The sequence below is a fragment of the Lissotriton helveticus genome, chromosome 1_1 (genome assembly GCF_964261635.1).
Source record: "Lissotriton helveticus chromosome 1_1, aLisHel1.1, whole genome shotgun sequence".
Taxonomy (NCBI): domain Eukaryota; kingdom Metazoa; phylum Chordata; class Amphibia; order Caudata; family Salamandridae; genus Lissotriton; species Lissotriton helveticus.
In genome coordinates this window covers 471,940,266-471,955,551 of record NC_136057.1, presented here as the reverse complement: position 1 = coordinate 471,955,551, position 15,286 = coordinate 471,940,266, and the positions used below count along the sequence as shown (strand labels likewise).

Below are 15,286 nucleotides of genomic sequence, written 5' to 3'. Positions count from 1 at the left end.
CACTATTTCGTACAAAATGCTGGCACGACTGAGTCGCGAGCCATGGAATGGGATGCCTTTAAGGTGGTCCTACAGGGGCTCTGTATAGGGAAACACGCGGGGTGCGGAAAGTCCTGCTCGATGACTGGGCCACGGCCGAAGACAAGCTCCGCCAGGTGGAGCTACTGAGGCCGGGTCGCCCCGAATTACAGGCGGAGGTTAGCACGGCGAAAGAAGCGGTAGCGGCGGAGGTGGAGGGATTGCGTAGCTTTGACTACAAGGCCTACACGATGAGGGCGCATGCGGAAGGGGATAAGGCAGGTACACTACTGGCCTGGCTTGCCAACCCTTTGAAGAGAAGCTCCCCCATACTAGCTCTAACAACAGGAGACGGTGCAGAGGTCTACATCCAGAACGAGATCCTGCATTGTTTCAGGCGCTACTATGCAGAACTCTATAAGAGCAAACTACTACCTGGCGACCCTGCCGTCGATGGTTTTCTGGAGGGTGTGAACCCACCACAATTGGAGCAGGACCAGGCGATAGAAATAGGTAGAGACATAGAGCTAGGGGAGATCTGAGGAGCCATTAAACGTATGGCCCCCAACAAAACCCCAGGGCTGGATGGACTTCCCATAGAATTCTATGGGAAATATGTTGACCTGCTGGCACCCAAACTTTAAGAAGTCTACAAAGAGGCCAGGGAGACGGGGCAGCTGCCCCAATCAATGCAGGAAGCGTTGGTGATCCCTCTGTTGAAATCAGGGAGAGAAAGTGGGGACACGGCTTCCTATAGACCACTATCGATGTTAACAACTGACTAAGATACTGAGAAGTATATTAGCGACCCGGCTGTTAAAATACATGACAGCGCTAGTACACGAGGATCAGGCTGGCTTCATCCCAACGCAGAACACGACCGCAAATATTAGGCGATTAGTGCGCATTCTAGAGGAATACCATCCTGATGCGCGCCAGCCAGTGGTACTGTCGGTAGACATAGACAAAGCATTCGACAGCCTAGAGTGGGAGTATCTGTATAAAGCAATGGGGCGGTTTGGCCTGGGCGACGGCTATCTACAGTGGACAAAGGTCTTGTATAAATCGGCGGTATCCCGAGTGAGAGTGGGTGTGCTGATATCTTCGCAATATTCGGTAGAACTGGGGACGAGGCAGGGTTGCTCGCTATCCCCATTGTTATTCGCCTTAGCAGTAGAGCCCCTCGCGATCACGATTCGCACAGGAGCCCATTAAGGGGGACTTGCGAGCAGAGCTGGACAACAACACGTATCGCTATATGCGGACTACATGCTTCTTTTTCTTGAGGATGCCGACGACGCATTTATGGGAGCCGAGGCCTTGCTCTCCCGTTTTGGGACTATCTCGGGCCTGAGGGTCAATTGGTCCAAGACGTGTATGTTCCCGGTGAGAAGAGGAGTACCCCGTCCCGCTACGATCCGAGCAGTGAGGTGGGAGTATATATTTATCACGCACCGACAGATATGCTGGAGGGCAATGTGGGACGCACCGTGAGAGCGCAGAAGGGCAGCATGGCCTTTTGGTCCACTCTCCCACTATCGGTGATGGGCCGTAATGCCCTGCTAAAAATGATAGCGCTCCCCCGCTTCCTATATTATTTTCGGACACTACCAGTGTGGATACCGAGCTCCATGTTTAAAACACTGAAATCACTCATAATATCCTTTCTTTGGGGTGTAGGCAGACGGAGGGTTGCGCAGGCGACGCTTATACGGCCTAAAACAGAGGGCGGGTTGGCAGTCCCTGACTTCGAGTTGTACTATCTGGCGGCCCAGTTACAGATCTTTACGCAGGAAGTGGCACGGAAATTTAGGGGACCGGATCATAAGAGAGGCGCAGGAATACAGCGCCATGTCCTGTCTTTTATAATGCTGCAACAGAAGTTAGACCTCAAGGAACTTCTGATAGAGGAAAAAACACTCAGGCTCTGTTGGAATCGCTCCCAACGCAGAGCGGGAGTGCTACACCCGTACGCACCTGAGATCCCGCTTGGCATGGTGACGGCGTTGCCACACGGGAGTGATTGGTCGCAGTTGCAGGTTTGGGAAGAAGCAGGACTCCAGATGATAGGGGACCTGTATGAGGACGGCACTATGTTGCCCTATCAGACGCTACTAGAGCGTTTTGACTTGCCGAGAGGAGGTTTCCTGCTGCATGCGGCGATGGTGAGAGCGATACAGGCGCACTGGCGGGAGGGGCTGATAGAACCTAAAACGTCACTGGCCTGTCAATATACTATGATGGCGGCGGGGACGTTCAAGGCGGTTACCTGCTTGTACTCCAGGATGCTCAATGAAGGGTTGGCTCCCTTGGAGACATTAAAAGGCAAATGGGAGATAGAGCTAGGAAAACCCATTCCCGAAGCTGCCTGGGTATAGATAATGAGGAGGGCCTGGAAGAGCTCGAGAAATGCACGATTCCAACTAATACACTTCTATATTCTGCACAGAGCATACCTGACACCAGGGAAAATTCAGAAATATTTTAGGGTGGCTGAGGCAGCCTGTCCTAGATGCACGAAAGCTGGGGTGGAAATCTAACATATGTTATGGTCCTGCCCTATGCTGGACAGTTACTGGGAGGAAGTGGGAAATACCCTGTAAGCGATTACAGAGAGGGGATCAGAGATGGATATGGCCAGCAGCATACTACACTGGTTCCCCCACACATCCAAGAACAAGATCACGAGCAAGTTCATGGACATGGGTCTCATTTTAGCAAAGCGAGAAATTACGAGGCGTTGGAAGGCAACAGCAGGACCCAGCTATATTCGGTGGAAGAGCGAGTTCTTAAAATGGGCCGCCAGCGAGAGCGCGTTGCGATATCAGATGGCGAGTAGGAGGAACAATGAGAAAGAGTTGGAGGCTGCGACAGCATGGGAGATGTTAGTGCAGGCATTGCGAGATAATGGGCCGCAGGATGGGGGAGTGGAAGACGCAGAGGGAAGAGAATAACCCGAGAGCATGACAGGTACATACTACAATATCATATATGGTGACTCCAAAACAACCGACACAAGGGGTATAGAACAGGCTATGCGCGTCGGTGATGGGGTGGGCTAGGGAGGGGAGGGCACATGTTTTGATAGTGGGGAGTTGAGGGTTTAAATTTTGAAGGGACACTGTTTTCATTTGGTGAATTGAATGTATGGCGCTGACATAATTATAGTGGATGTGGGTCAGTGGGCGGGGGGCAGCCACTTGACTAAGAAATTGATATGATAATAGTAACATGAAATGTAATGCTGTTTCTTTTTTTATGCATAAAAACCAATAAACTACGTCTTTAAAAAAAAATGGGTAGCAAAACAGCAAGGAGGCAGCAGCAAGGCATCCGCACTGCTGATGCTAGAATTGGAGGTTGGGAGCTGGGAGCTGGGAGCTGGGCTTGTGCCACATTGAGAGGCCGGTGGGTGGATTGAGTCGGAGAGGAAGCCATTGAGCGCGCACCGGAACTTGAGAGTGGCACAGATGGTGCAGTATTTCCACTGAAACCGGCAGGGAAATGCCTATGTTTTTTCTGCGTATGCTGCTAGTGCTCGTTAAAACAGTTGGACAGAATGTAGAACAATGCCATACATTCAACCCAGTACAGAGATCTGGGCCTAAATCCATTGGTTTTTTTGCTCACCATGCCATTCCAGTTTGAACCCAGCCATATGCAAATCAGTCTTTACCCTGTGACCCATGGGAACAGTCCAACCCGAACTGCGAAATAGATGGCCCTGGGCCCAATATGATCGTTGGCGATGGCCCTTGACTGGTCATATCATTCACAGCTTTGGACCCCTTTCCTTTCGATGTTGTAGCACTAACACCCAGCCCTTTAGCACGTTTAACTTCCTTCCACCCGCAGTAGACGCGGCAGCGCGCTTTCTCTTGGGTTTGGCGCCATCTTGACCTACCCGGGGGTGACGGGTGGGTGATTTCAGAGGCGAATTAGCCGGGATTGGAATGACAGTAGTGGACAAAACTTCAGACATTTCTGAACAAACAGTAGGTGACATGCGCTCATTCTCCTGGGAGACCGGTGGAGTATGTAAGGTTACTAGAACAGGGGGTATATTAGCACGACTGTTGCGCTCGGGTGTCCGGGTGTCGGCAAAATGACCCATTGAGGAGCGTCTGGCCAGGGCATTAAACCATATACATAAAAAAATATGATGCAGGGGTAGGCTTGTCTTCTTCCGGGAGCAAAAAACACTTATGAATATTGCTTTTAACAATTTTACTCTTACAAATACAATGTTGAAGGCAACTAATATACATATTTAAATGCTCCATCTAGCATGTGAAAGAGGAAAAGCTGAAAATTGTCATCACAAACATACTCTGCCAGAATACTACCTTGATCTAAGTATTCAGTTTGAAGTAAGTAGTATTTCCCTCCATATTCTCACCTGATTTGAAGCTTAGTTCATCATGTTCCTGGCCCTCGTAGTCATACAGGGCTCGCACTCGCACCTCAATCCCAGTAGGCGCTTCTTCTTCAAATGGATTACTGTCTCCATTTGTATCGCTGGCTGTGAACGGATTGTTGGACTCGTCATCCGACCACTCATTTGGATAGCTTGGGCTTTTTTCATAGCTACTGATGCTGAAAAACACACATTTAAATATTACAACACAAACTATAATTAAATACTTTAACGTCTAAAACACATAGCACATTTAACAAGGATAGTTAAGACTAAACCATTTATTCCATTTAAGCAAAAGCCTTAAAAATTATCATATCAAAACGACTTGGGCAAGAGAAGTACAAGTTTTTACATACAAAAAGTCAAACACAGGACAACGTAATTAAGGACAGCAGGAAACATCAATTGATATAAAATAAAGTATCATTTTGTTTCCAAATTGTGTTAATTTTGCAGCAACATATTTAGCCAAAGTACAAGTGCAAACCCACTCCAACCCCAACATACGTGATCGGAAAATTAGGAAGAGAAATCAAGAAAACATGCTAGTTTGCTAGGTAGAGGTTACATAAAAACACTGATCGTGGCTGGACAACTTCTCCAACAATGGTAGCAATCGGAGTATAGCACAAAAACACATTTGGATTAGAGCTATGGCAGAAAGGTATTTTAAGAAGACAATTGAACGGAAAAAGAGAGTTCAATGGGGAAGTGGGAAACAGAATGCACAATGGATCAAGGCATTTCCATTTCATTCTGAAGATAAACAGCAATTAGTTAGCAATTCATTAACGAGTGAAAACAACACAGGCACAACGGGTGAATACAAAATGAAATGTTAGAAAAGCATTTGATTTCGGGCCCATTCCACGTCCAATGCTTCTCCTGGGTGAAGATCATGCATGGGGGCCACCCCGGGCCTGTGAGTAAACAGAGCTCTAGGACAGGCAAGAGAAGGCGAGGAAACCAAGAAGTCAAAATATTCGTTCACCAACTTTTTCTTTCTACTGTCGTCCTTGTCACTGATCGTGCTCTTCGTTTCCTCCTCCTCTTCGAATGGATTGTAACTGGACTGCATGGACGGCACTGTGAGATTCTGCGCATTAAGGCTGCTATTTAGGAAAGAAAAAGCGTTAAGGTGATCCTGTGCCACTGGCAGCGACTTCAACACGACGTGAGATTGTCACCACATCACAGCTAGTTACCTCTGCTGGTCTGCATGTGTCATGGTTTATTCACCTTGCTATCTTGTCTCCAAAACATGCCACTAAACCTCACAAGTTCTCTATAAAGGTAACACATTTCTATGATTTTAAGTGGCTAACATGGCGCAATCGATCTTTTTGGGTCCACTGGACAGAACACATTCAGAGCAATAATGCACTTTAGAAACAACCTGGTTTCAATGTTTCAGACAACTGCGCATGAATGCACACAGAGGCTAAGCGTGTACATTCACGGGAAAGGGGGTGGGGTTGGCATTTTACAAGGGTGGGTGCACACGTTGACTGTGCTCGTTTTCAATTGAACGTCAACCGCACGGGTGAACTTCAGTGCGTCCGTATGCGGCTCAGTTTGGTTTATTTAACCCAGTGCTTATTTTGTGAACAAAAACACCCATTGCCAAGGACACCACAAACACAACTACTAACCATCACACTCCCACAAGTGTCACAGTTCAGAGTATTCCAGGCCCCCAATTTAACAAGAGTGGCTTTGGCGGCAAGGATTCGTCATTTTTAGGGCTCGGGCTTGCAGTGCACAGCACTGCTCGCGCAGCGAGTCCTTTTGTATGGGGTTTTGAAAGCTGATCACACGCTCGTGCACGTGATCAGCTTTCGCCGTCAGGCATTGGTTATCACGTGTTTTGTAATTTTTTTTTTTACAAAAACGGCAAGCGATTGGGCAAAGGCGGGCGCATGTCTTTGCGATGCCCATTCCCGACGGTGGCTAGCACGAGCAGTAGCGCACGTTCGCCTTGCTGCCGCTGCTTGTTGACAATAGCGATCGCAACGCGATCGCTTTCAGTGCCGCTTGTTTTCACTTTTGGTATAATCGCGGCACCCGCGCTTTACTTTTGATGTTATAAGTAAAGCGCGGGTGCCGCGATTATATCAAAAGTAAAGAAATAGAAAAAAAAATCTATTCCTTTACTTTTGCTATAATCGCGGCACCCGCGCTTTACTCTTAACATTATAAGTAAAGCGCGGGTGCCGCAATTATAGCAAAAGTAAAGAAATAGATTATTTTTCTATTTCTTTACTTTTGGTATAATCGCGGCACTCGCGTTTTACTTTTAACATTAAAAGTAAAGTGCAGGTGCCGTGATGGGAATCATCGCGGCACCCGCGTTTTACTTTTAACATTAAAACTAAAGCGTCGGGCCGCAATGCTTGTTGACTTTGTCAATGCTTGTTTGGAATGACCCTACAAAAACAACTTCATTGTGGCATACGAAAATGATAAAAGTAATAATCTTCATGTGAAAACCCTCAAGAAGCATATGGTTTACTAGCGTTACTGTCCTGTGTTACTACTCTTCAACCCAATTCCCATTCTTTGGGTAACTTTTTACAGACAGAATTTGGTGCAAGGAACAATACCAGCTCACCGTTCTTTGTGGTATTCTTCCAACTAATATAATGTGGCCAGATTCAAATCTAAGATTAGGCTCTTAATTGAGCATAGTAAAATAAAAAGAACCCAGAACAAGGTGAAAGTACCTTCATCTGTCTATGATTTCATTGAAGATGGCCTAGCTTCCTGCAGTCGCCATAGCACTGCAGTGTACTTGAGGGTTTCTGCATTGATGGACTTTATCTGTTACACCACTCCTGAAACTGTGCACAGAACAAAAGCTGTCCTGTTGGAACCTGATTGCTTGAACAATCCAGACAGTTTTGTTATTTTTTTTATACCCACTGAGTTGAGTGCTCACGCTAATTAATCTGATGTTGAGCAGGGTTCTGTTTATTCACAAATACATCATTCTCTTTCTTTGTCTCAACAAACACACTCAAGAAACCAGCATTTGTAATGCAATAGATCTCGCATTTGCGGGAGTTTAAGCTATTAGCACTGTAAATGACAATGCCTTTTATTTATGTTTTAAAAACAAAAACAAATATTAGGCATTGTCATTTACAATGCCAATAGCTCAAACTCACGTAAATGCGAGCCCTATTGCATTGCAAATGCTTGTTAATGAATGTATACTGAAGTAATAAACAACTGTTGTGATCATCTCTAAATTAGACTAACAGCACCACAATGTGGCAGACTGTCATACATGCCTGTGTAAAGAGATTTTTTCGGTTTATCTACATGGCTGGTAGATCAGCAATAATCATGGCCACTGGAATTATGCGACAAATTTTTTAATAGTATTACTTCATTATTATGTCATATTTAAACTTGGTAACGCTGTCCGGGCATTGGTCGCACCTCATTAGTATCTGTTTAACACCCAGACATAGCAATGTATTCTATACAAGAATAACACAGGGTCAATAGCGTTCTGCTACTATTTGTCCTTTACCAATTGTAAAGCGCTCCGATATCCTTCGGGATCTTGTTCGCGCTATATAAAACTTTATAAATAAATAAGCAATAGATAGGCGACCGGTCCAGTGTTGAAAAGGGCCTCCCTGCGTGGCAACACGTGTTGCTACTTTTTTAGTAACTTTTAAACCGTGAGCTATAAACAATTCTTTTTTTTGTTAAAATCTGACGATTATGCGCCAGATGATGGATTATGTGGTAAATGCAGCATATCTATAAATATTCGAAAATTCCGAAGCGGCACAGTTGCATAATTCCAGTAGCCCTGGCAATAATAGACGAAAACAGGTGCCTCTCAAAAATTTACGTGTACAAATATTTAGTTTCTCTATGGTTATGTGGAGCAAACGTACATAAATCATAAATACAACAGTGCTGTATAAAGTTAAATGAATACATATTCTGGAGAAAAATTCTGATCAAACATTCTTCTAAGTATGGATGCAGTGGGCAGCACAGCATGGCAGGCCTCTTCCACCAATTTGTTGACTCTGCAGGCGGCCAGCCTCAGGCCTCAGCAAAGTACTTCATCATTATAATGAACTCTTATCACTTCTGAACTTGGAAACTGCCTACACAGTTGTTTGATGTGGATGAAGATCCTTCATATTAATGAACCAAAGCACATTACACATGCTGCACAGTCAATAGTAAACTGTGCTTGGGTCACCATCATATGGTCACCGTTGTGAACCCAATGGGGAGAAAACTGTAACAAAGTGGAGCTCTGGAATGGGGCACTGATAGCCATCAACTTGATCACCGCAAAAAAGTGGGAATAGGATATTTGACTTGATCACCCCTTCTGGGCCCAGCTCTATGTTATGTTATGTTAAATGTTTTTCTAAAGCGCACAGCTGCCCCAGCCAAGGGGCGTCCCGGCGCTGCCAAATCTGAATAACACAGTATCTACTGAAGTCTACACAGCTAAAGTCAAACCCAACTATGTTAAAGGGAAGAGGAAGGTTTTAATTGCTTTTCGAAAAGCAAGCAAGTCTTCAATCCCTCGGATGTGTACTGACAGAGAGTTCCACAACTTGGCTGCCATATACCGAAAAGAACGACCACCAACTCGGCAACGTTTGATCTGCGGGACAACCACCAAGTGTTGTCCGTGCGAACGCAATTGTCGATGGGGCACATATGGGGTCAGAAGATTACTCAATAACTCCGGACTCCCGTATTTAAGGATCTTAAACGATAGACAGAGAGCTTTAAACTGTATCCGGGTGTCGATCGGAAGCCAGTGCAGCTTCCTGATAGTAGCCCTGACTGGACACCGACGGGGAAGTCCCACCAGCGTTCTCGCTGCCGAGGTTTGAACTCGTTGTAGTCGTTGTATGTCAGCTTTATTAGCTCCTAAGAGCAACGAACTGGCATAGTCTAATCGTGAAAGTATGGTAGATTGTACAATGAGCTGTCGTACTGCTGGGTCAAAGAACTTCAAGAGAGGGTTGAGACCCCTTAGCAAGCCAACACAAGTGGCTGCGACTCTCTTTGTGTGGGTCTGAAAACTGAGTGAGGAGTCCATCCAAGCGCCTAGATTCTTCACTAAAGTCTTAGGCATTGGCATAGTCCCCAGGGACGCCGTCCACCAATGTCCATTCCAAAGGGCGGTGTTCTTTCCTACCAATAAAACTTCAGTTTTATTCGCATTCAGCTGTAAGCAGTTGTTTGCCATCCATTGAGCCACTGCTGCCATCCCATCTCTAAATCTAGTAGCCGATACTGATGGCCCTTCAGCTAAGGTGATAACAAGCTGGGTATCATTGGCATAGGACACCATCATTAGGTCCCATTCTTTTGCCACCGCCACCAATGGCTGTACATAGAGATTGAACAGGGACGGGCTTAATGCTGAGCCTTGGGGGACCCCCTGACCGATGGTATGGGATTGAGAGAGGAACGGCGGGGCCGACACATGGAAGGATCTTTCCGTCAGAAATTATCTGAACCACTCTAAGGCGGCTCCGGTGATCCCCGCTGCCACTAGTCGATGAAGAAGAATGTCATGTATGTGTCACCGTATCAAAGGCAGCGCTGAGATCTAACAGGATCAGCGCTGCACTTTGACCGGCATCCAAAATCGTCCGAAGATGTTTAGTCGTGGCTAGCAGGGCTGATTCCGTGCTATGGCCCGGCCGAAAACCGTTTTGTGACGGGTCCAGAATGTTATGAAGGCTCAAAAATTTGGATAGTGTGTTATTTACATGGGCTTCTGCGATCTTGGCCACCCAAGGAAGAAGGGAGATAGGTCTAAAATTCTCCGGTTTTGAGGGATCCAGCATAGGTTTCTTGAGAATAGGAGACACCCATGCCTGTTTCCAGGCCACAGGGACACTAGCCATGGAAAAGGACAGATTGAGAATTTGACATAACGGCTGATGAAGGAGCATTAATGACTCAATAAATTTGGGCTGGCCTCCTAGGGTCCGAGGGAGACCCCGATTTAATTCTGCCACATAGTCTGGTAAACTCCTCTTTGGAGATCGCCAGAATAGCTGACAGAGTAGAGCCGGTCTCCTCTCTGATCATTAGGGCGTTGGGGCACGGGGACACCTGTGGAAAAGATTGATAAATCTTTTGTACTTTTTCCACAAAGAAGATTGCAAGTTTCTCACACTGCTGTGCAGTGGTTTTATTCCTCTTGAGCTCTTTAACAATTTTAAATATACATTTCGTGGGATTAGAGCTAGATTTAATTTCCTTAGCATAAAACGCAGCACATGCAGTGCAGATAGCTTTGTGGTAGAGTTTTACTTTAGACAGGTAGATTAATTTATCCCCGTCTTTGTACTCCCGTCTCCACACACGTTCCGCTTTCTTACATTCCTTCCTCAGGGCTCTCAAGGGCTCGTTATACCAAGGACTCGCATTAGACGTGCGCCCTTTTGTACATTTTACGGGAATAAAAGCGTCCAGTCCTTTTAAAATCCAATCGCAAAATTTAGTATAGGCCACCTCAGGGCTAGTCAGGTCTTCTAAGGGATAGGCCCCTAGGAAGGAGTGTAAGTCTTCTAATTTAAGTTTATGCCAAGGGCGTCTACGGACTGGAATCTACATATCCACCCTAAATGGCTCTGTGATACATAACCTAATTTCTATCAGAAAATGGTCTGTCCAGCCCATGGGCTTGGGCGTTTCTATGCTCATAGCAGAAATATTGGAAAATACCGGGTCCAGTATATGTCCCGCTACATGCGTGGCATCCAGTATTAATTGTTCCAACTGTACGGCAGCTAGATCTGCCAATAAGTTACGGATGGCAGTGTCCTGGGTCCGATCCATATGAAGGTTAAGATCTCCCAGGATCGTAAAATTTGCAGATCCTACCACCAATATACTAACTGTTTCTAGTAATGCCTCAATAAACTTCGCCGTTGGCCCAGGAGGGCGATAAATATACAGACCAGAAAAGGTGAAATGTGCACTTATCTCTATCCTAAAACGGGCGCATTCACATCCCCAAATATCTTCCTTGGTAAAGGAGCAGGGGTATTGTGATTTATAGATTATTGCTATACCCCCTCCCCTAGAGTCCCTGTTTATGGTACTAAACATGTATCCTACAGGGAGGGTAAGGTACACCGAACATATCCTCCCTCAACCAAGTTTCACAAACAAAAAGAACATCCGGGGTTTCATCAGCAATAAAGGTCTGAACCTCCATGTAGTGCTTCACCAGTGACCTTACGTTCAGCTGAAAGATCTTGAGCTGAGCTTGCTGGGCTGTACCCCCAGATTCTCGTACCCGACGAGGCGCAGGTGTGGTGAAGTCACACATAGCACATTCCAAACGTGTATCACCCAACCAAGATGGTCGCTCACCACAGGTCCCTAAATCATGCTGCACCGCTAGCAGAGTCTCTCTGTCATAGCGAAGAGATTCCGGCAGTGCCTGGCCAGGGGTTTTGGCGAGAGGCGATGTCCTGGCGAGGACGGGCGCAGACGGGCTTGCCTTTGGCGCGCCCACCCGTTGCGCGGTCGTTTGATGAATGTCATTCGTAGGAGATGGAAGAGGGCGTGAGTCTCCCAACAACTATGCCGCCACCCAAAAGTCCTCCCAAGATGGCGTCTAGCCCCGCGTCAATCCCACGTCAGCACCTAATTCGGCTGCAAGGGGATCGGGGAAAGCGCTGCGGGTGAGATAGACACCACGCGTAGTGCAACAACAACATTTTAATAGTGACATTAAAAACACAGATTTTAAAATAGGTACAGAGCCTAACTTTCCCGGCTGTGCCTCAGGAAAGTGTGAAGCAGATCTAGTGGTACCCTAGAATCTGCACTGCACGGTAAACTGAATGTAAGCAATACAGGAGAAAATGAGTGGAAGGTGGAAGAGGAAGCCAGCATGCCTACTGTTGGGGACATTTTCATATATTCACAAATATGTACTATTCCCAGAGACGTTTTAAGGCATGGGTAATAGCTCAGGGTCCCACATTCCAAGGGGCCTCCTGGTAAAGTAACTTTTCTCTTTATCTAACTCACCTCTGTCTATTTCCATCTCTCTACCTCTCTTCCTACCTCTGAGACTTTTTATTTTTTCCCGGTGGAATCTTGAAGATTTTTAGGGGCCCAGTAAGTCATATTTCAAATGTTTTTGCATGAAGATAGTTTCTGAAAGTTTCATCGTGTGGCTTCAATTAGCAGAAAATGGGCAGTACATTTCGAAGTTATGAACCGGGTGACCCAAAATATTTCTTGTCCGAGGACCTTTAAATTCTAAAGACAACACTGTATTCTCTCAATGTCTGAGTATTGAAACTCAATTGCAAATTTAAGACAGGGACTGCATGATCAATATAAGAAAAGATGTGTGTGGTCAAATGCTCTTCCACTGTACTCCCTAAAAAAAAGTCATGTGAATAAAGTATGAAGGACAGCCCAGACAGTGAGAAACAAGAATTAGAAGCCCATGTTTTGATTTCAAACTCGTTTATTGGTTTTTGTTTTAGGATATGACCATAAAAGAGAAGCAATCATAGTTGAAGTTTTAGTATGCCAGTTCGACCTATCAATATTCTTGAACAGTTAGTAAATAAATAGAGAGGGAGAAATAGAGAAGAGGAAAGTGAGGGTGTAGAAGAGGAAAGTGAGGGTGTAGAAGTGGAAAGTGAGGGTGTGGGAGGGCAGGAGGAGGTAAGGAGGAGGGTGGTAGGCTGGCCTATTCACACAAGAGATTTTGATCAGTGTTGTGGGAGAGTGTATGTAGTATGTTTACTCTTCCTAGTTTGCTGCTTGTGGTGTTATCTAGAGTGTATCAGCTGGGAATTTCTCTGTAAAATGTATGCATCATGGTGCTTTTATATATTTTCTAGATCAAGATCTAATTTGGACCACAGACGCTGTGAGTCTTTAGTTCTTAAAATGTTCCTAATTGTTATGGAAGCTTCTTAAGAAGCACACCCAGGTCCACCATGTAGTATGGTAGGATATGTTGTAGCTTTCACAATCACAGTGGATTGTTTTGATCGGTGTTAACAGTATTTCTAGTACAAGCAGTTTGGTTATATTGATGGTTGTTCAAGGATAAATGGGTATGTCAGTTTGAAAAATCCTTTTCTACAATTCAAGTCAATCAATCAATCAACTCAGATTTATAAAGCACAGCTACTGACCCGCGAGGGTATCCAGGCGCTAGGTACTTTGTGGCTTCAAACAAAGAGCCAGGTCTTGAGTCTCTTTCTGAATTCCAGAAGAGAAAAAGTTGTTTTGAGGTGAAGGGGAAGGTCATTCCAGGACTTGGCAGCAAGGTAGGAGAATGACAATCCTCCAAAGTAGTTACGGCGGATGTGGGGAGTGCGGGCAAGGGAGGGGAGCGCAGGTGTCTGTAGGGTTGGTGGAAAGTCAGGCAGCGGTTGATTTATGTTGGTCCTTGAGGGCCTTGTAGGCATGTGTAAGCATCCTGAATTGGCATCTTTTCTGGATCGGTAACCAGTGGTGGTTGTGGGGGGTGATGTGGGTCCATTTGGGGAGGCCAAGGATGAGTCTGGCAGCCAAGTTTTGAATCATCTGGAGTCTCTTGAGGATCCCTGCGAAGAGCGCATTGCCGTAGCCCAGCTAGCTGATAACTAGGGCTTAAGTAACAATTTTCGGATGCTGACATGGAACCATTCATAGATCTTACGGAGAATGTGGATGGTGGGAAAGCAGACGGAAGAGACTGTGTTAATCTGGCATTTTATGGTGAGTTTGCTGATGCCAAGGCTGCAGGCGTGTTCTGTCAGAGGGCCACCTGGTGTCATTCCACAGAGAGGTGTTGTTCCCAAAAAGTCAACACTTTTTGTCCATGTTAAGCGTCAGGCAGCTGATCTTCATCCAGTTGGCGAAAATCGTCATGCAGTTGTGTTAAGTTGGTCCTAGTGATGAAGTGGTCGTCTGAGAGGAAGAGGGTGAGTGGTGTGTTGTCTGCGTAGGATATGATGTTAAGGCCATTGGGTCTGACGATATTGGCCAGGGGAATCATGTTAGTGTTGAACAGAGTGGGGCAGAATCTTGAGAATTGCCGCAGATGGTGCTCGTGGGTACCGAGGTGAAGGGTGGGATGCAGATTTTCTGGGTTTGTCCTGTAAGGAAGGATGCAATCCACTTGGCGGCATCTCCCTGTCACCCAATGTGGTAGAGTCTCTTGATGAGTGTGTGGGATACAGTGTTGAGCGTTGCGGAGAGTTTGAGCTGGTCAAGGAGGGTACTGATGTCATCGGCGACAGCGATCAGGGCGGTCTCAGTGCTATGGTTGATGCAGAAAACGGGATAAGGAGGTGTCCAGCAGGCTGTTCCAGCAAATATCTGATTTTAAAAGCCGGCTTTTGAGAGTCTGTCCGGAGTACAAAAGGCCCTGCGGATAATCCAGAATTTGCATTGGGTTAAAAGAGGTGCTACCTTGGGTTTGGTTTACACATTTGTCCATGGCAAGACCGTTGTGGTGTGGGGGGGTTGAGGGGGGCTTTAACCTGTTGCACAAGTTTTTCCGCTTCTTTGCATATTCCAGTTGGTATTAGTTTTGTTGGTATTCATGAGTTTATATTTTCTTGAGGCTATATGGCTTAATATCCTGAGGCATCTGATTAATCTGATTAGAGTATTTAAATTGTGTGGGATTTAGTTAAGGCCGCTTTATTTTTCAAGAATTTGTAAAACTCTATGTTTGGTAGGTTAGGTTTGTGCAATGAGGCAAAGCTCGTGATATTGTCAGTGGGCCTATATCTTTGACCTATACAATTCCTTTCCACATCTAATCTATCCAGATGATTATTTTACCGTCTACTTAAATTAGCAGTT

At 45.8% G+C, this 15,286-nt stretch overlaps 1 protein-coding gene across 4 annotated transcripts in view; it reads right to left on the bottom strand.

Moving 5' to 3' along the window:
* Positions 1–15,286, bottom strand: part of PACSIN2 (protein kinase C and casein kinase substrate in neurons 2) — a 581,107-nt gene that overhangs the window by 33,795 nt on the left and 532,026 nt on the right. For all 4 annotated transcript variants that reach the window (XM_078673888.1, XM_078673891.1, XM_078673889.1 and 1 more), the window contains 2 exons: positions 5,434–5,550; positions 4,418–4,614 (listed from right to left, as the gene is read on the bottom strand). In XM_078673888.1, the coding sequence (XP_078530014.1) occupies positions 4,418–4,614; positions 5,434–5,550 (314 nt within the window). The remainder of the gene's footprint in view (positions 1–4,417; positions 4,615–5,433; positions 5,551–15,286) is intronic.